General features: G+C 42.5%; 1 protein-coding gene across 1 annotated transcript in view; it reads left to right on the top strand.

The window, feature by feature from the left end:
- Nucleotides 1–725: 725 nt before the first annotated feature.
- ARL6IP6 (ADP ribosylation factor like GTPase 6 interacting protein 6) overlaps nucleotides 726–20,089 on the top strand; it is a 35,061-nt gene continuing 15,697 nt past the window's right edge. The window contains exons 1-3 of the mRNA XM_056117680.1: nucleotides 726–1,141; nucleotides 2,824–2,877; nucleotides 14,529–14,661. Coding sequence (XP_055973655.1) covers nucleotides 739–1,141; nucleotides 2,824–2,877; nucleotides 14,529–14,661 — 590 coding nt within the window. The 5' untranslated portion in view covers nucleotides 726–738. The remainder of the gene's footprint in view (nucleotides 1,142–2,823; nucleotides 2,878–14,528; nucleotides 14,662–20,089) is intronic.

Below are 20,089 nucleotides of genomic sequence, written 5' to 3'. Positions count from 1 at the left end.
GGGTGTGGAGCGGCTTGGCAATGGACTAGAGCTGGAGCAGGACGCGCGCCGCGGCGCAGCGGGCCCAGGAGGTGTGTCGAGCCGCGTGGAGGAAAGTTGGAGTAGAGGAGGGCAGAACAACGCTAAAGGGGGAAAGAGAGTGACAGTTGAGGCGAGGGCGGGGCCCGCATCGCCGTTCACGAGGGAAGAAGGCGGATGGCACAGACGTTTAGGATTAAGAATCAGAGGGGCACGGGCGGGCGCTGGGGTCGGACTTCAGACAGACTCGGCTTCGGGGTTGCCACTCGTTCGGATGTCCAGGTGGCACGGCGCTCGACTGGAGGGGGGGGTCTCTGGCGCGGAGGACGCGCCTCCTGGCGCTAGCCGCATCACTGACCGCCTCCAGCGGACCGCGCTCTAGTCCCCCGATTCAAAAGCTGGGCGCTCCGCCCCCGCCGCGCCCCCACTGCGCAGCCGCGGGCTCCCTGCCGCGCCGGGGTGGGAGGAGGGGGAGAGGTAATGAAGGCCTTGGGGCCGGCCTCGGGCTCTGATTGGCTGAGGCGTGCGAGAGGCGGGGCCGGCGGGAGTCTCCGCCCCTGCCGCGCCCCACCGCGCAGCCTCGGGTTCCCCTCCGCGCCAGGGCGGAGTGGGGAAGGCCGTGGGGCCGGCCTCGGGCTCTGATTGGCTACGGCGTGCGGGAGGCGGGGCCGGTGGGCGTCTCTGCGCGGAGCCCCCGCGAGCTTGGGCGTCTTTCCCGCCATGTCGTTCGTGGAGCGCGGGAGGCGCTCGCCCTCCCTGCGTCGCCGCCGCCTCGGCACCCCGGCGCCGCTCCCGCGGCCGGCGTTCTCCGCCTACTCGCTGGGCGACGGTTGGGGCGAGGGCGAGATCGAAGCGGACGCGGGGTGCGAGCCGGTGGCGCGCGACCTGCGCGCGGAGTTCTCGGCCGGGGCCGCCTCGGAGCCTCGGAGGCTGTGGCCGCCACCGCCCGCGGGCGACGGGTCGCCGTTTCTGCCCGAGAAGCGCAATGGCACCTTCGCGCTGGCGGCGGGGGGCCGAGCGCGGGCGCGGCGGTGGCCCGTCCGGCTCCTCTCCATCCTCTGTGCGCTGCTCTTCGCCGCCCTCCTCGCCTTCCTCCTCGCCGTCACCTATCTGATCGTGAAAGGTACTGGTTGAAGCTCGGGCCCGAGCCTGGACGTTCCCCTCGCCTTTGTCCCCGTCCACCACAGGCTAGCCAGCTAGTGGACACTTGGACCCGAAGCCCTCCTCTGCACCCTTTTCTCTGCTCCTGCGTGCTCCTTTGTCTTAAAGGTGGAAGAGACCTGAGTTTTCGGTGGAGGTGTAACTGACATACATCATTTGTTCCGGGCGTGTGGAGTGGTTTAGTATTGGCACGCCTGGCAGAGTGATCACTAGTGAACGGTTCTTAAGAAAGAAAGAAAGAATTAGGAGTCCACTCTAAGAGAGCGTCTCGAAACTCATGAAATAAAAGCCTGAAGTTTGTGACATGCAGGCAAAAGTCAGCAAGATGTTGAACAATCCGCCGTTGAAAGGCGAGGGAAAGTGTCTAATTCAAACTGGCTCTATTGGGCGGGAGAGATGGTAAAGTGAATTAGGGGGATTGATCCCAGGCACCCTGTACGGTCCCTTGAGCACTGCCAGGAGTGATTTCGGAGTGCAGGGCCCGGAGTAACCCCTAGCATTGCGGGGTGTCGCTCAAGAACCAAAAAAAAAAAAAACACAAAACAAAAACAAAAGAAAACCGCAAACCAAAATAACCCAACAGCAACAATAAAACTGACCACATATGTTTTTACCAAGGCTTCAAACCACGTATGATTAAAGTTTTATTATCCACTAGTAGTTCTATATATTCAGAATTCTATCTTTGCCTAAATTTATGCTTTTTTGGAAAAATAATTGGTTCCTCTAAGTTTTGTATCAGCAACCCTGTATAAGGGTACCGTTATTACGAAAGCTATGATGTCTTCTTTTTAATAGTTTAATTTTGTGTCTGAAGTTGCAATAGCATTCAAATTTTAATTCAAAGGTATGCGATTTGAAAGCTTTTTACAGGTGAATTTTATCACTGTTTAATGTTCAGATTTCAGTTTAAATTTCAGTTTTCAGTTTTGGCCACGTTACTACTGAAAAACAAAAATGAAAACAAAGCCTAATTTTGGCTTCTGAAGTGCATTCAACTCCTTGTCATTAAAATATTAATTTTATTTCACTGAATAGAATTAAACCAGTTTACCTCCAATTTTAATTTTTTTCATTGCTTCCAACCCACCCCCATGGGTTTGAGATGGCATTTAACAACTTAATTGTGGTTTGAATTTTGTAGAGAAAACAGATTATTGGCAAGTTAATGTTCCAGTTTATCTTGTTGTAAATTATACGGGATATAAATTGTCTGTAAACTTTTTGGATGCCAGTGTTTTGTTCCTCTGCTGCCAGCTCCTCATTTTCACTAAAATTCTTAAGATTTTTCCCCTGAAGGTAATTTTTTCTCTCCTCTAGGAGATTGTCTTTTTTTCATATAGTCACAAAATCAGTTAAGTAAAAATCCTTTGCAGAAGACATGGAACTGTGCTTATTTTGGATAATGAACAAAGGAACTGAATTTTCATTTCATAAATAAAATGTCTTCACAACAACTACAAGAACATATAAATGAATATGGTGGTGGAGTCAGGTATCTCATTTGCTTACTAAATGGAGGAATTTGAACTTGTTTCTGATTCCAGGACACATACTATGGCTCTGTAGTGTCTTCCTGGTCTTTAGCTACTGTTCAGAGTATTGAGTCATCTTTTTAACCTGAGGCCCTTCTTATATTTACAGAGTTACATGCTGAGAATTCGAAGAATGAAGATGGTGTACACACTGGGCTGCTAGGTATGACACTTGTCACTGGATTTAATTTTGAGCTCACTTGTATTTATCCTCGTGTTTAAACTACAAATTCTTAATCTTTTTCATTAGAATGTGTGTGTGTGTGTGTGTGTATAATAAATTTTCATCCTACTTGTATGTAACAAAGATCCAGACAAAATTTCATGTTCTCTAGTTACTCTCTGGAAGAGTCTCCCACACGTCTTACTAGAATTTTTAAAAATTTCTCCACAGATTTAACAAGAATAACAAGATCTTAAACATACCTTAGGAGAAATTAAAGCAGCTTTAAAAAAAAAATGTGACTAACATTTGGCGTACTTGTAGGAGTCGGTGATTAGGAAAGAATCAGATTTTATGTAGATTATCTATAGAATGCAATTGTATATAAGTTTTTAGTAAAAAAAGTAAGGGTTATTTTATAAGTATTCTAAATTCTTTGAATTAAAAACTTGCCTGACAAAATGTACTCATATTTGCTGTAATTAAATTGAGTACTTTAAGTTGGGGGAAAAAATGGATGAAATCCCATCTTGCAAGTCACTCATCTAAGAATTTTAGCTGAATATTTAATCTACCTCCTCAAAGCTAATGCTCCCCCAAACCTCAATGATACAAAGTATAGCCTTCCCAGTTTTGCAGAAAGAAGGTCTTTGTCCTTAAAATAAATTAGTCTGCTGATGTACCATGAAAAACTAATCTGTGCTCTTTTTGTTTGCTAAGACCTGTATTTTTTACTTATCAGTGTAGTTATACAATTTTAGTTTTAAGAAGTGTCCAGGATTCCATCGCTTTCATAGCATTGATTGATCTGTCAACTCTCCATTCAGTAGCAACAGTTTTATAAACTAGACATGAATTCTAATTAGCTATTTAAAATAAAAAGTTGGCAAGATTTTATATTTATAAAAATAAATATAAACATATTAATAATACATAAATATGGCAGAAGCATTTGTTAAATTAATATCAATAGGAATGTAATGAGATTTTAACCTGACCCTTTTTCTGCTTTGTTAGCATGGTAATGTTTTTAGGTGTACTTGGTTAGACATATAATACTATGACAGCAAGTCAATAAGAAGATCATTTCTTCTCTCTATTTCTTATTTTTTGGGTGGGGGGGACTTGGGGGAGTGCTACAACTAGCAGTCCTCAGGGTTTATTCCTGGCTCTGCACTCAGGGATCACTCTTGGCTCTCGTCAGGAGATCCTAGGGGGTACCAGGGATGGAACCTGGTTGATTGCATACAAGTCAAACTTCTACCCATTTTCTTTTAACTGGATGGTGAATTTGGAAAATGGAGGCATCTCTGCTAGTGTCACTCTATGTTGCTGTCTTCTAAGAGATTTATTTTTGAGTCTCTGGATCATGGCCATTAATGAGCTTAGATGGCACCAGAGACAGTTTGTGGGCGTGACTACTGGAAGCACAGGGAGACGCGAGAAGGTCACCCACTCCCGACTCCTTGCCAGCCTGGAGATTTCAGTCACAAGTCCCGTGTACCTGGGTTTTTCAGCAGATTCCCTCATGGATGAGACTCGTTCAAACCTGTGGAGATCCGCTGTGGCAAACATTTCTTTTTATTTGTTTGATTTTCATTTTGGTTTGGGGGCCACAACCAGAATTGCTCATGGCTTACTTCTTGCTCTGCTCTTGGGATCATTCCTGGGGCCACTCTGGGGACCATATGGGGTGCCAGGGATTGAATTTCAGTTGGCTTTGGACAAGACTAGTACCCTCCCTACCCGCTGCATTATCTCTCCAACCCTTTAATATAAACATTTCTTTATATTAAAAATTGGAGAAGATGGACTGGAGTAATAGTACAGTGGGTGGCGTGTTTTTCTTGCACATATCTGACCCTAATTTGATCCCTGGTGCTCCATATAATCCCTGGAACACCTCTGAGTGTGGCCCAACAGCCAAAAAAAAGTATATATGTGGAGAAAAAAAAGATGGAATCTCTAATGCTTTCTCACCAACAGTAATTTAAAATGTAGTTTTGTCATTTGGGGAAAAATGGAATTATGTATATTTTTTCCATTATATTCATATGTCTTGGAGTTTATTCTGTGTCACTATATGTAATTCCACCAACCTCAATCTTTTTCATTATTGCATTGTAGTTTTTAGTATGCCAATTTACTTAAACCTTGTTTTTCAGTGGAACAGACCCTAAGAGTCTGGCTTACAGAACTGAGTTGGCCAAGGGGTTGGCATGAGGAAATGGTTGGGGACCTTGAGAAATTGATCTCAAGGAGCAATGTTGACATGGTGGTGGTGAGTGCAGTGTTGGAACTTTGTATGCCTGAACTTTTACAAATGGTTTTGAAAATCATTCAAATCATCTTGCCTAAATAAACATTAGAATTAAAATAGTTCTACTGTCAGTGTCAGTGTCCTCCTGTTGTTCATCGATTTGCTCGAGCGGGCCCAGTAACTTCTCCATTGGAGACTTTGTTGTTACTGTGTTTGGCATATCGAATACATCACGGGTAGCTTGCCAGGCTCTGCCATGTGGGCGAGATACTCTCCGTAGCTTGCCGGGCTCTCCGAGAGGGGCAGAGGAATCTAACTCGGGTCGGCTATGTTGGCTGCGTGCGTGCAAGGCAAATGCCCTACCACTGTGCTATCGCTCCAGCCCAGTGGGTCTTGGAAATTATTAGTGTTCTGTGACACTTTGTTTGCTAATGGTAGGAATAAGTTTTATGAATTAATATAAATGATTACACATCATTTTTAATAGAAACCTTTCTCAGTGTGAGAACATAAGTTTTTTTCCCTATTCTGTTTTGATGTAATATATACAACTACTTCTTTGTATCTCTAACTTTATAAAACTTTTAAACTTTGCCCACATCCCTGTAAGCTTGAAATTGCTAAATAAAATTAAAATACATCATATCATAATCTTTTTGTTGGATATTTGTAGAAATTCAGAAAACTGCTAGCATATTTTTATAAAAGTAGGTACACTTTGACCAAAATCATTTAGAGAGAGTACAAATGTTAAGGCACTTGCCTTGCACATCGTAAACCCAGATTCAGTCACTGGTACCGCATAGGGACCTCTGAGCGCTGCTAGAAGCAAGCCCTGAATGCTGTTGGCTATGACTCAGACCACCCCCAAAATTCTTAATCACTTTTTTTAGTGAAGCAAGATAGTTTTTTGGTTGGTTGGGTTTCTTTGTTGTTGTTTTGGGGGTATAGCCAGCAGTGCTCAGGGGTTACTCCTGGCTCTGCAGTCAGGAATCATTCCTGGTACGCTTGGGGAATCATATGGGGTACTAGGGGTGAACCTGACTTGGCCACATGCAAGACCACTGTACTATCTCTTGACACTTGGCCACATGCCTTGCCCACTGTACTATCTCTCTGGTTCCTTATAAAGATGTGAGAGAAGAGGAAGGGAGAAAGTACGTTTTCAAGCAAGAATACAAGCTTTTCTAGAGTGAAGAAATCAAACGAGAGATAAAAACAAGCAAAGTATGTGTTCAAGATAGAACACAGTGTTGAAGAGCAAGCCAGGATCACTTATTTTGTAGCACTGTAGCACTGTCCTCCCATTATTTATCAATTTGCTTGAGCAGGCCCAGTAATGTCTCCATTGTGAGACTTGTTGTTACTGTGTTTGGCATATTGAATACGTCACGGGTTGCTTGCCAGGCTTTGCCGTGCGGGCGAGATACTCTCGGTAGCTTGCTGGGCTCTCTGGGAGGGGCTGAGGAATTGAACTCGGGTTGACCTGGCCAGCTGCATGTGCAAGGCAAACACCCTACCCACTGTGCTATCGCTCCAGCCCCACTTATTTTGAAAAATCAAAAATTCCACTGGATAAATTAATATAAATTTTGAGCAAAGGAATTGAAATAGAAATCCCCTCTTCTCTATCTCTGATCTTTGCTTTAGATGAAAGCATTGATATCAAGAGCTTGCACTTGATGAAAAGAATTTTCTTTATTTTATCAATTGATAAAAATTGAACTGTAGGGAAGAATGCATATATTTATCAAAGACTTAGGTCCTAGCAGTCCTTCCTCCACAAATTTGTTACAGATTTCCATATCCAGCTAGCTGTACAGTGAATTAACTTTTGGTTCTTGTTTGGAGGCCACACATGGCTATGCTCAGGTCATTGCTGCTTATTCTGGGGGGTCCATGTTCAGGGATCACTCCTTATAGGTAATAGGAGCCATGTGTGGCTCCAGGGATAGACCTGGGTCAGCTAAGGTCTTATCCACTGTGTTATATTTCCAAACCAAGAGCGTTATATTTAAACATTTTTGTTGGCATCAACGTGAGATACAAAGTTTTTCGTCATTAGGTTTCAGTCTTACAGTGTTCAAGCACCCATCCTGTCACCAGTGTCTTCTACCCTCCACCAATGTCCCCAGTTTCCCTTTTGTCCCCTAGCCTTCCTCAATGGTAAGCCCTTTACAAAGTGATACTACAAAGTGATAACATAAGTATCACTTTACCTCCTTTTTGCACCCATTTCTTTTCCAGAGTGATCACTTTCCACAATCATTATCATAGTGGTCGCTTCTCTGTCCTAACCACCTGCCTCACATTGTGGCAAGCATCCTATTAAGAACCAGTCCTCCTGGCCTTTGTTTCTATGGTGTTCAGGTAGTATTCCCCACAAATGAGGACGATCATTCTATTGGTTCTCCCTCTGAGGCATTTCACTCAACATGAAGAGTGTTACTTTTAATGGTGAAAATTGGAATTTTAAAAATGCAATAGAATTGTGATTCTGTATACTGATACAAAGGTCCACATTGTTAGGTGAAAATAGCAAAGTCAGTATAGTTTTCCTGTTAAGAATCCCATTTGTTCAAGATAGAGAAATATATGTATATATGCCTGTACATTACTCTCATAAAACTGCCTCCATATGTATATTCCCACATTACCTAGATAACAGATTTTTAGAAAAGATGTTGAGGGGCCAGAGTGATATACACCACATGGGGCGTTTGTCTTGCACACAGCTGACCCGGATTCAGTCCTTTACACCTCATGTGGTATCCCAAGCCTGCCAAGAGTAATTTCTGAGTGCAGAACCAGGAGTAAGCCCAAGTGTGACACCCCACTCTACCAAAAAAAAACCTGAAAAAAATGTTGAATGAATTCTTGATTCTGATTAATTATTAATTGGAGGAGAAAGTCTTTATATGTTTTTGTGCCCTTTAAAACTTATATGTTGTCCTTCCACCTCCCTGCCCACCCCCCCTCCCCCCCACGGCATGGTGACCGCCGCCTCAGAACTTATTGGACAGCTCAGTATGAGCCAGCGGTGACGGGGCAACTGTGGCCTCATGGATGGGATGGGGGGCAGAACCGGCACATCCTTCCCACCCCACCGAGACCATGAGTTATCCCCCACCAGCAGCTCTCTGGTACGGCCATGGCCCCAGAGGCACACGAACCTAATTTGGAACCCAGCAGCTTTTGGCAGAAATGTGAATGGACTATTCATTAAGCTATGGTGCCGTGCCCCCCCTTCCCTGGGAGGGAAAGGGTGTCTGTCTCTCCCCCCCGCCCCTCGCGGCATGGTGGCCGTCACCTCAGAGCTTATTGGGCAGCCAAGTATGAGCCGGCGGTGACAGGGCAACTGTGGTCTCATGGGATTGGGGGGTGGAACCGGCACGTCCTTCTTGCCCCGGTGAGACCATGATTTGCCCCCTCCCACCCCCCCCCCCAATAGCAGGTTTCCAGGATGGCCATGGACCCAGGGGGACACAAACCAACTTGGAATTATGTGGCTTTTGGCAGAAATCCCTCCAGACTTAATTAGTAAAATTTCAGAAATCCAATATGGCTTCATAACTAGCAATAGAAAACAAATTATTCATGATTCCTTTTCAGCAGGTTTTATTGTTTTGGGAAAATTCCAAATAATAATGGAGCATCTTTTGTTGAAATAATGAATGTTATCAAAGTAGAGAGAGTTAAGTGGAAATCATCTGCCTCACATGCATGGGGAGGGTTGGGATGGGGGGTATATTGGGGTTTTTGGTGGTGGAAAATAAGCACTGGTGAAGGGATGGGTGTTTGATCATTATTTGTAACTGTTCTCACAGTGATTCAATAAATTTGAAAAAAAAATAAAATTTTTGTTGTCTTATTAAGGAAAGGGTTTATAAGATGAAACTGTTAGGTTAAGAATTCTAGAGATGCAAAGTAACTTGTTACAAATTTAGTGGCTGGATTGCCAAATTTTGTGGCTTTTTCTTCTTATTCTTGAAAGAGATAAGTAATTTTCAGAAAAATAAGCACTGCTAAGCCAGTGTTTCTCAATCAGTGGCTGAATGGCCCCTGTAGGCTGCAGAGCAGTCGAAAGGGCCTCAGCTTAAAATTGCATACAAGGGGGCCACAACATGAAACTAGAGGGCAACCAAGTTGAAGTGGGGTGGGGGAAGGCACAGGAGGAGGAAAGAGGAAAATCAAAATTGAAAATGGGCCATTGTTGGGAAAAGGTTGAGAAACCCTGTACTGAACATGATATTACCATGTATTTTTTAGCCTTATCATTGTGATGGACGTTGTTTTTATCAGTGAGTACAGCTGTTGTTGAAAAGGAATATGAAATCAGTTGCCCAATATAAGTCAAATGGAAGATTGTAGGATAATAGTGGTCATTTTTGGAATGTTCTTGTATTAAACTTGGCAGGTATTTTATTAAAGCACCTCAGAAAGAAACTTTATAAACTATGAATTATATTTTGTTATGTATTTAATCATTTTTTTCCCAAGAACTTAGGAGTTCCACAGCAATTCTCAAACATTCCTGATTTTTTTAAATCACCATCATTAATCTTTGTTTTGTTTTTGTTTGAAGGCCACACACAGCTGTGCTCAGGGCTTACTCCTGACTACACCTTACTCATTGTATATCTCTCTGGCCCCATATTACCATTATTTTTCAGCAGACTTCATTTTTGGCAAACTTAATGTAAACTTGTCAGTTATCTTAGCAACTCTTTGGCACTATATTTGGCACTTAACCACCCATATCTTATAGTTGTACATTCTGTAAATCTCTGTTTCCTTTTGATCCTATTATCTCATTGGGTTAGCAGGGAAGGTGTACACATGCTTTTACTTAGGTCTGTCTAAGTAGTCCCAAGTTGGATTAAAATTCTAAAGGCTGCCACTACTAGGATATTAGAATAAAGATTCAGTTTAGTACTTAAGACATTTGCACAAATGAGTTGCTGCTAAGTCTCATTTTGATTAGGGTGACATCAAATTTTTACCTTTCTGGTTTTTGGCCATCTCCTGTTTCTGTACTCACTGGAGGTACTTGAAAGTTTGATTCTGAATCTATCTGCCAAGATAACATAAAGTTATACTCCCCTGCCTGATGTCTCACCAGTTCTCAGGGCTCTTCAGGGAAGCCCTAGCAGCATTAATACACCCCACATCGGGTAGGGCATTTGCCTTTCACGCAGCCAAAATGGCCCACCCGAGTTCGATTCCTCCACCCCTCTAGGAGAGCCAAGCAAGCTACCGAGAGTATCTCGCCCGCAAGGCAAAGCCTGGCAAGCTACCCGTGACGTATTCGATATGCCAAACACAGTAACAAGTCTCACAATGTTACTGGGCCCACTCGAGCAAATCGATGAACAACGGGAGGAAAGTGACAGTGGATGTATATGGGGTCCACTACCTCCACTACCTCCACTACCCAGCTGACGCCACGCTCCAGGATGCTTTCCCGAAACTTGGGCTGAGACGCACGGGTGAAGCCGCACAAAGCCTGGAAAGCGGAACATTCTGACCTTGGATTCCAGGCTCGGCAGACCTCCACTACCTAAAACACTTAATACAAGATTACCACACCATATTTGATGGGGTTCAAATATGGTTTGAACCATAGGAACACCTCAAGGACGATTAGAGGCCGCCCTAAAAGCCTCTAGCCCTCTCGAAGAGTCTGGCAAGCTACTGAGAGTGTTCCGCCCGCACAGCAGAGCCTGGCAAGCTATTCGTGGTGTATTCGATATGCCAAAACCAGTAAATACAATGGGTCTCATTCCCCTGACCCTGAAAGAGTCACCAATACAGCAGCGTTAAGAAGGATGAGGAAGGAGAGACTGATAAAATTTCAGGGCTGAACTAGGCTGCCAAAACTAAGAAGGACAAATATGACACTCTACTTTCAATGCACGTACACTGGCATACGATGCATCCATCAAGGACCTGATGGTGCAAGCACAAAAGATCAAGTACGACATCATTGGTCTCACTGAGTCGAGAAGGCATCAATCACATCACGCTGTTTTCGACGCTGGGGAAGAAATGTTTCTTGGAACATGCGACAGAAGAGGTATCAGTGGTGTTGGTGTCCTTGTGAACACGAACTTGGCTATAAACATTGATTCATTTGAATGCCTAACAACCCAAATCAGACAATTACACTTGAATAGATGTGGCTCACTGCTGGCAGCTTCTATCTTCGTTGTAGAAGATTATCCATGACTTCTACTCGGATCTCTTCGATAGCCACGTCCACCTGCCCACATACCAAATTCTGCAGGATGGATATGTCGTTTCCAACGTTCTCCCTTCCGAAATCCGACACGCCATTTTATTGGTAAAGAAGCAAGCAGCACCTGGTCCAGACAAGATCAGACCCAAACACCTGAAGAACCTGCCCTCACTACTCATCAATACACTGGCTTGGCTCTTCACATGCTACCTGTCTGAATGCAAGGTTCTGTCCCAATGGAAAATCAAGAGGACTGTACTACTGTACAAGAAGGGAGACATCCATGACATTAGCAATTTCGCCCAATCTGCCTGTTGTCTGTCGTCTGCAAGCTGTTCACTCGAGTCATCCTGAATAGGATTGGCAGAACACTAGATGAAGGACAACCATGCGAGCAAGCGGGTTTCCGAAAAGGATTCAGCACAATCGACCATATCCACACGGTAACCAAGCTCATTGAGGTTTCTCGGGAGTTCAAGATGCCGTTCATTGATTTAAAGAAGGCCTTTGATTCTGTTGAGACTGAAGCAGTCATCGAAGCCCTAGCCAAACAGAGCATTCAAACTCAATACATCAGGATCCTCCGTGAGCTATATTGCAGATTCACTACCAGGATCTCACCATTTTACAGAGAGGTAATCATTGATGTCAAGAGAAGGGTTTGGCAGGGTGATATCATTTCACCAAAACTCTTCAGTGCCACCCTCGAGAACATCATGTGACGACTAGAATGGGAAGGAATGAGAATGAAGATAGATGGTCGGCAACTACAACACCTCTGCTTCGCTGATGACATTGTTCTAATAACACCAAACATCAGCCAAGCAGCACAAATGCTGCCGACTTCGACCGTGAGTGTGGAAAGGTCGGACTGCAGCTGAATCTCATGAAGACAATGTTTATGAGAAACAGTCTCGTTCCTGACATTTCATTTGCTCTCAACAGAATGAACATCTCCGAATGTAACAGTTAAGTGACCTAGGTTGACGAATGACCTGGCATCTGAGTTGCACAGAAATAAGAGAGCGGCTTGGAACGCCTTCAAGAGCGTCAAAGCAATAGCTAAGAGGACAAAGAACCATCGACTCTGGGCAGCCCTCTCTTCGATTCCACTGTTCTTCCTGCATTAACATACGCCTCAGAGACCTGGGCCCTACGCAAACAGGATGAGAACGCTATTTGGGTCTCCCAAAGTGGAATTGAAAGAGCTATGCTTGGAGTATCACGCTTCACTCAAATGAGAGAAAGAATCCGGAGTTCCGACCTCCGTTGACGATCAAGAATCAAGGATGCTGTCTCGTTTGCCATGGCGTCGAAAATCAGATGGGCTGGACACATAATGAGATTTGGAGATGACCACTGACTGGGTTCTACTGGACGTCAAAAGATCGTGTGGTCGCCCACCTACCAGATGGTTAGACTTCTTAGTCAAGACCCTGAATGATCGGTTTGAGGCTCTTCGTGTTCCTAAAACGAGCAGAAGCCATTGGGCTACACTAGCATGTGACAGGGATGAATGGAGATGTTACTGGCGCCCGCTCGAGCAAATTGATGAGTAACGGGATGTCAAGTGTGATCAAGTGATTTTATACACACACACACACACACACACACGCACGCACACACACACGTATGACATCATGTTACAATGACCATGTATGATATACTTCAGCTCTGGGGGGAAACTATCTCACCTGAAGGTCATCCCCTTTTGTTATACACAGACTTTTACCTATACTACAATCTGAGCTACATTATCCTATCTTTTCAAAACAGTTTTTGTGGGGGGTGGGGTTTGAGCCATTCTCTCCAATGCTCAGGGCTTACTCCTGATTCTGCACTCAGAAATCACTCCTGGTGGCCTGGGATCAAACCTAGGTCGGCCCAGTGCCTTTCCATACTGTACTCTTTCTAGCTCTTATTTAAGACTTTTTGAATTTTTCTTCTTGTTGTTATGTCCATTGTTAGTACAGAGATTCCCTTCTCTTTTCTGCTTTACTTTTTATGCTTTTCTCTCTTTTTTTTCCTTTCATTGTGGGAAAGTGAAGTTCATTATATTCTCTTTAAAAGAGTGCAAGGGCGAGAGTAAAATTAGGAAATATAAATAAAAGGGTAATCAATTCCAAATACTTTTCTGCAGTTTTTCTTTTTTTTTTTCTTTTTCAGGGGGGAGTTATGGGGGCCAGGAGTAGAGGGTGGCACACCCAGCCGTGCTCAGGGCTTACTGCTGCCTCTGCTCAGGGATCACTTCTGGTGTGCTGGGGACCCATAATTGCAGTGCTGGCCTGTTGAAGGCAAGCCTCTAAACCCTTCTGTACTCTCTCTCCAGCTGGTCACAGGTTTGCTTTTTTGTTTTGTTTTGTTTTTTTAAAATGTTGCATTTTTGCTTTTAGTGTGTCTTTTGTAATGCTTTAGTGTTACTCCCAGCTTCAAACAGGCCACTGTGTTTTGGTGGCACATTTTGTTCTCAGAAATCTGGTCATTTATCAGTTTATTCTCTAATCTTCTCAACCTTATATTCTTGGGACTTGGGACACAGTCTTCATAGTACTGGCTTAGTAAACTTGTCTTGAAGTAGTTTATGTATCTAAAAACATTTAAATTAGTTTATTTCTTTGTATTGTCACTTTGGTCATTCCACCATTCTTCTATTTCTCAATATTTTTCACCTTCATGCGTGTAATATGTACTATACTTTTTCTGTTTCTTTAAGAAAATAAGTTCCAGTCCCACTGAAAATAACTTTAAGAATCCCAGTCCATTTTTAAAGTTAGAGTTAACTTTTGTTCATATACTGAGCAAGGTTAAAGAGTCAGATTAGGTTGTAGTTTATAGGGAATCTGTAAAGAATAGATATCTAAATGTGATTCATATGGCAAAAGTATGGGAAGTATTAGTACTAAATAATATGAGCTGTGGTTCACAAAGTTAAATGAAACATGCCAAGACATTTAGCAGTGAAATGTTTTAGATATTTTTCCTACAGTTGACATTTTAACTAAGAATAGGTTCTATTTCTGAGTTGAATTTCTTTTCTTACATGTGTTTAATTGGATCAAAATATTTAATGATGGATTTCTAATTGTGCCTTCATATTTGTACACTATTTAAATGTAACTTGATTTTCTGTTAATCGCATTCTCTTCCATTAAGGTTTCTGGACTCTACTTACAATCTCACTAACTGCTGGATTCTGCTGCTGCAGCTTTTCCTGGACAGTGACTTATTTCGACTCTTTTGAACCAGGAATGTTTCCTCCTACTCCTCTTTCTCCTGCCAAGTTCAGGTAAGTCATCCTATTTCTTCTGATTGCTTTTGTTTATGTTTGTGGTATGGGGGTTCAACCCCAGATCTGTGCTGGATTTGTGCTCTTCCACTGCCCTGTTGCTCTTGACTTAACCCTTTCCAATCCATGGAAAACAGAGTAAGAGGCTGCATAATTATAAGGTGACATGTTTAGGCACCAATCTTTAATTTATAACATGCAGGTGGCTCAAGGGTTTCTTCTTGGTTAATCTTTAGATAAATGAGGTCAAGCATTTAACACTTTATCCTTGACAATGCATTCCTCTTTCAGATAATGAAATCCAATAAATGAGACTTTAGAAACTTTAATGACTGTTTGTCCTTTGGAATCAATACCATCAAAACAGCTTTTGAGGGCCAGAGAGAGAATTCAGAGATTAAGGTTTTATGTATAGGGGTTAAGGTGTTAGTACAGAGATTAAGTACAGGGATTAAGGTCTTACATGTGGTAGGTCCCTGTTTGCCTCACAGCAGAGAGCCAGAAGTAAGTCCCGAGTACCTCTGGGTATGGCCAAAGCCCCCCAAAATAAACAATTTATGAAAGTTGAACTAATAGTAATATTGTATGTTTTTACTATAATGTGTGCAAGTAATATGTAAAATTTATGAATAAACTGATCAGACTTAATAATTTGATCAGACTTTTCCTTGAAATGAACTTTGGTTTTAACATTTATGGCACCCAATTTATATGTCTAGATTGGGTTAGGCACATTACATAGCAGAGCAATATTGAATTTCTTTAGTCTGTATCTCATGAAGAGTTTCATGAAGCTTAGTAATGCAGTTGCCCCAGTTTAGCTGGAGAATCAAAGGTTTGTGTATAAATGTCCACATAGATAAAAGACTTCTAGTTTATTTTGTAAATAATGGAGAAGGGAGAGGCTAAAGACAAGAAATAAGTTCTGTAAAAGATATGTTTATTATTACAGCATTATAGTTACTACTGTTATTACTATCAGCTCCAGCCCACTTCATGGGTACCTTGTAGAGATTGTATAAAATCTATTTGAGAGACTATAAAGTTCTGTAAATGATAGTTAGTAATCATTAGTTCTCTTGGTCTCTAATTATCAAACTAATATCTCAGTCTTGGGCTGGAGCAATAGCACAGCAGGTAGGGCATTTGCCTTGCACGCAGCCAACATGGCCCACCCGAGTTCGAGTCCTCCGCCCCTCTCGGAGAGCCCGGCAAGCTACCGAGAATATTTCGCCTGCAAGGCAAAGCCTGGCAAGCTACCCATGACATATTTGATATGCCAAAAACAGTAACAAGTTTCACAATGTTACTGGGCCCGCTTGAGCAAATAGATGAACAACGAGAGGACAGTGACCGTGATCTCAGTCTTAAAATTATAAGTTTGAAAATTTTGGCTTCAAGCTGTGGAGGTAGTTCAGAGGACTAGTGTGTGTGCCTGGCATGCACAATGCCCTAAATTTGATTTGTGGTGCCACAAGGTGCCCAACACTGCCAAATGTAGGCAGCCCTGGTGACCCACTGGGCCCAAGCATCAAACCATCCCACAATACTAGGCTGAGTATGCCACCGACCCCTCCCATTTCCCTATTCACTGAATTCTGCTTGGGAGATACCCCTTCAGAAAAAAAGCAATTTCATATTTTTAATTGTTTTGGCTCTACCGAGTTATATCTAACGGTACTGTGCATCCTATAGCTTACTTGGGGGAATTGCAATGCCCATTGACTTCAGTTTTTGCTTTTGTTTTGTTTTGTTTTTTGCTCTTTTGGGTTACTCCTGGCTCTTTACTCAGGAATTTCTCCTGGCGGTGCTCAGGGGACCATATGGGATGCTGGGAATCGAATCTGGTTTGGCCGTGTGCAAGGCCCTACCCCCTGTACTATTGCTCCAGCCCTGACATAAGTTTTTGTTTTTTGTTTTTTGTTTTTTTTTGCTTTTTGGGTCACACCCAGCAATGCACAGGGGTTACTCCTGGCTCTGCACTCAGGAATTACCCCTGGCGGTGCTCAGGGTACCATATGGGATGCTGGGAATCGAACCTGGGTCGACCGCGTACCCGCTAAGCTATCGCTCCAGTCCCGACATAAGTTATTTTTAAGAAGAGATACAAATCTAATATGTGTTAATATAAAATTTACTTCAGTAGTCTTTCACAAAGTACAGTCTCATTTTTTTTCCTTTTCTTTTTCTGTCTTATCCCCCCCCCCCAATTTTTAGCTATTAAATAATCTTACAACCTGGATTTCAGAAAGTACATGGCATACAGAACTATAAAACTCTTATGCAGACTATTTAAGGTGTTTTTATTTTAATAGACTTTTTATAAATATCAGAGTCCCAGTTACCAAGGATTAATGCCTTTATTACTTCATTCCTTCAACAAGCCCAGCTTTTCCTCCCTTTTGAAATGTAATATTTAGCCTTTGCATTCCCTCTCCCCGAACATTTTTGCCCTATTGTGGAATGTGGCCAATTTTCTTGACTTCTTGTGCTTCCCTATGCCAAGTTCTCTTCTCATGCTTCTCATTTATGTTACATATTGCTATCTTTCTAGACAGAGATTTTAGTAACAGCTTTCCTTTATTTAAAATTGTTCCTTAATATTGTGTGTGTGTGTGTGTGTGTGTGTGTGTGTGTGTGTGTGTGTGTAGCAAGATAGTTTTCATTGAAACTTATTTAGAAAGATGTGAAGGGGAGAAAGAGAGAAGCCTGTGTTTAGAAGTGAAGGCAGGCTTCTTCAGAGCGAAAATAGATAAGCAAAGAAACATAGTGACAAGCATTCAAGGGATTCAAGGCAGGACGCAGGCCAGAACACATTCCTTTGTTTAAAAGTGTTCTCCCATTGCCTTCAAAATAAAGTGGAGCTAGTAAAATACAAGTTTTCACTTGTATTTTACAAGTAAAGTGACCTCAGTTTTCGAACTATATTGTCAGCTCTTTTTCTCTGGTATTTGTACCATGGATATAGAGGCATCCCCCAAATAAAGGATGCACTTTGGAGAAGCAGCGGTTCTACTCTGGCACTTTTCTCTCCCTGGAATGTCATATCCTTTTCAGCTTACAAACTCTTGGTGTTCTCTTAAAGATCTTGAATTTAGGGGCTGGAGAAGTAGCTGTGCTCTTAATTTTTGTGGCTGTGTCTGCCACAGCCCTGGTTTGAATCCCAGCTCCTCATATGGTTCCAGAGCACCCACAGGTGATTGCTGAGCAGAGACAGATGTCGCCCCTGAGCACTACTAGGTATAGCCCAAGAGCCAAAAAGTGAAAACAAAAAATAATCAGAATTCTGAGGATAGTAAATTTCAGTTTTTTTAAAACAATTTTTATCTTTTAAACTAGAGCCATGGGGCTAGAGCGATAGCACAGAGGGTAGGGCATTTGCCTTGCATGCGGCCGACCCGGGTTCAATTCCCAGCATCCCATACGGTCCCCCGAGTACTGCCAGGAGTAATTCCTGAGTGCAAGCCAGGAGTAACCCCTATGCATTGCCAGGTAAGACCCAAAAAGCAATAAATAAATAAATAAATAAACTAAAGCCAGTAGTAATAGCCCTCAAATTCAATGTGTTTGTTCAGTCTTAAGTATCAGATCATAGATATAGATTACTTATTAATCTACTAACCATACTAACTAACTAACCATTACTTGTTAATGGTTCGTGCTGGTGGTAAGATGCTTTCTAGGGGAGAGGGGCCGGGGGGGGGGGGGGCACACCCAGCAATGCTCAGGGATTACTCCTGGGTCTGGGCTCAGGAATTAATCCTAGCAATGCTTGGAGGACCATATGGGATACTGGGGATGAAACCTAGGTCAGCTGCATGCAAATACCAGCTGTACTACTGCTCTGGCCCCAGTAAGGTGCTTAAACAAGGTGCTTGCCGAGTATACAGTCAATCCCAGTTTGATTACTCATACCACATATGGTCCTCTAACCATCATCAGGAGTGATTTGTGAACAGAGTCAGGAGTAAGACCTGACTGTAGCCCAGAGCCGTCTAACTTAAATATATGTGTACATATATTATGTGTGCATATACATACAACATACATACATATTTTAATTTTATGTTTGTTTTTTTTTTTTTGGGTGACACCCGGCGATGCACAGGGGTTGCTCCTGGCTCTGCACTCAGGAATTACTCCTGGCGGTGCTCAGGTTTCCATATGGGATGCTGGGAATCGAACCCGGGTCGGCCACATGCAAGGCATATGCCCTACCCACTATGCTATCACTCCAGCCCTTTTTGTTTGTTTGTTTTTTTTCTCATATTTGAATTATTTAAGAAAAGTTAGTAATACTAGTGAAATTAAATTTCATATTAAAAACCCTGCCCTCTGGTGCTTGTGGAAGATAATGCAGCTACTTCAGAAATGTTAGAATAAGTATATTCTCTATGTCACCAGTAGAGTGAGTGCTTGGATAGGAAAACAAGGTTGATAAAGCAGCAATCTTCAGTTTCACTTAGAAATCAAATTGTTAAATTTTGTCAATTTAAAACCTCATACTTTCATAAAAAATTTTTTACGGTTTGTATTCCCTAAAATAAGTGATGCTAGTGTAATTATCCCAGTTATGTGAAAATTATGCATTTTATTGAAATATTTTTAAGAAGTTGAAAAATTGAAAAAACTCATGATCAGAGAAAAATGACTGCTATCATTTTGATCGGCATATCTTTCCCCTTTTGACATGTTGATTTTTACATATCTTAAAGTTTGAAAAATTAGGATCAGAAATGTACATGTTTTGCAATCTACGTGTGTGTGTGTGTGTGTGTGTGTGTGTGTGTGTGTGTGTAAAGTAAGATAGTAGGATTTTTTATTTATTTGTTTAGGAGGTCTTTTTGCTTGTTTTTGGGGGGAGGGAGGCACACCCAGCAGTACTTAGTCTTAGACCTGGCCATACTATCAGGGATCACTCCTGGCAGGCTCGGGGAACCATATCCACTGTACTGTTGTTCCAGCCCAAAGTAAGATAGTTGTTATTGAATGAAACTTACTTAGAAAGACATGAGGAGAGAGAAAGAGAGGAAGTATATGTACAAGAGAGAGAACAGGCTTTTCTTCAGAGTGAAAAAGCGAGCAATGATACATAGGGAAAAGCAAATGAGAGAGAGCATGGGCTTGAAGAACAAAACCCGGATGGCTTCCAGGAGCATCTTTCAGACAGTTTCTCCATGTGGTTTTTTCCTGAGTTTTTGCATATATAAAGGTTGATTTATGCATTGCTGCAGGAAAGCTTTGTACTCTTGCTGGATTCTAAAATCGTTTATTAAGTAGGGATTGACTTAAAAAGGAACTAGACCTTTATTTTTTAACTTTGTTTAAAAGATAAATCACTGTGAAATACATAGTCACAAAGCTGTTCATGATTCGCTTTCATTCATACAATTTTCCAACACCCGTCCCTTCACCAGTGTACATTTCC

The sequence above is a fragment of the Sorex fumeus genome, unplaced genomic scaffold (assembly GCF_029834395.1).
Source record: "Sorex fumeus unplaced genomic scaffold, SorFum_2.1 ptg000035l, whole genome shotgun sequence".
Taxonomy (NCBI): domain Eukaryota; kingdom Metazoa; phylum Chordata; class Mammalia; order Eulipotyphla; family Soricidae; genus Sorex; species Sorex fumeus.
This window is presented reverse-complemented; position numbering and strand designations above follow the sequence as displayed.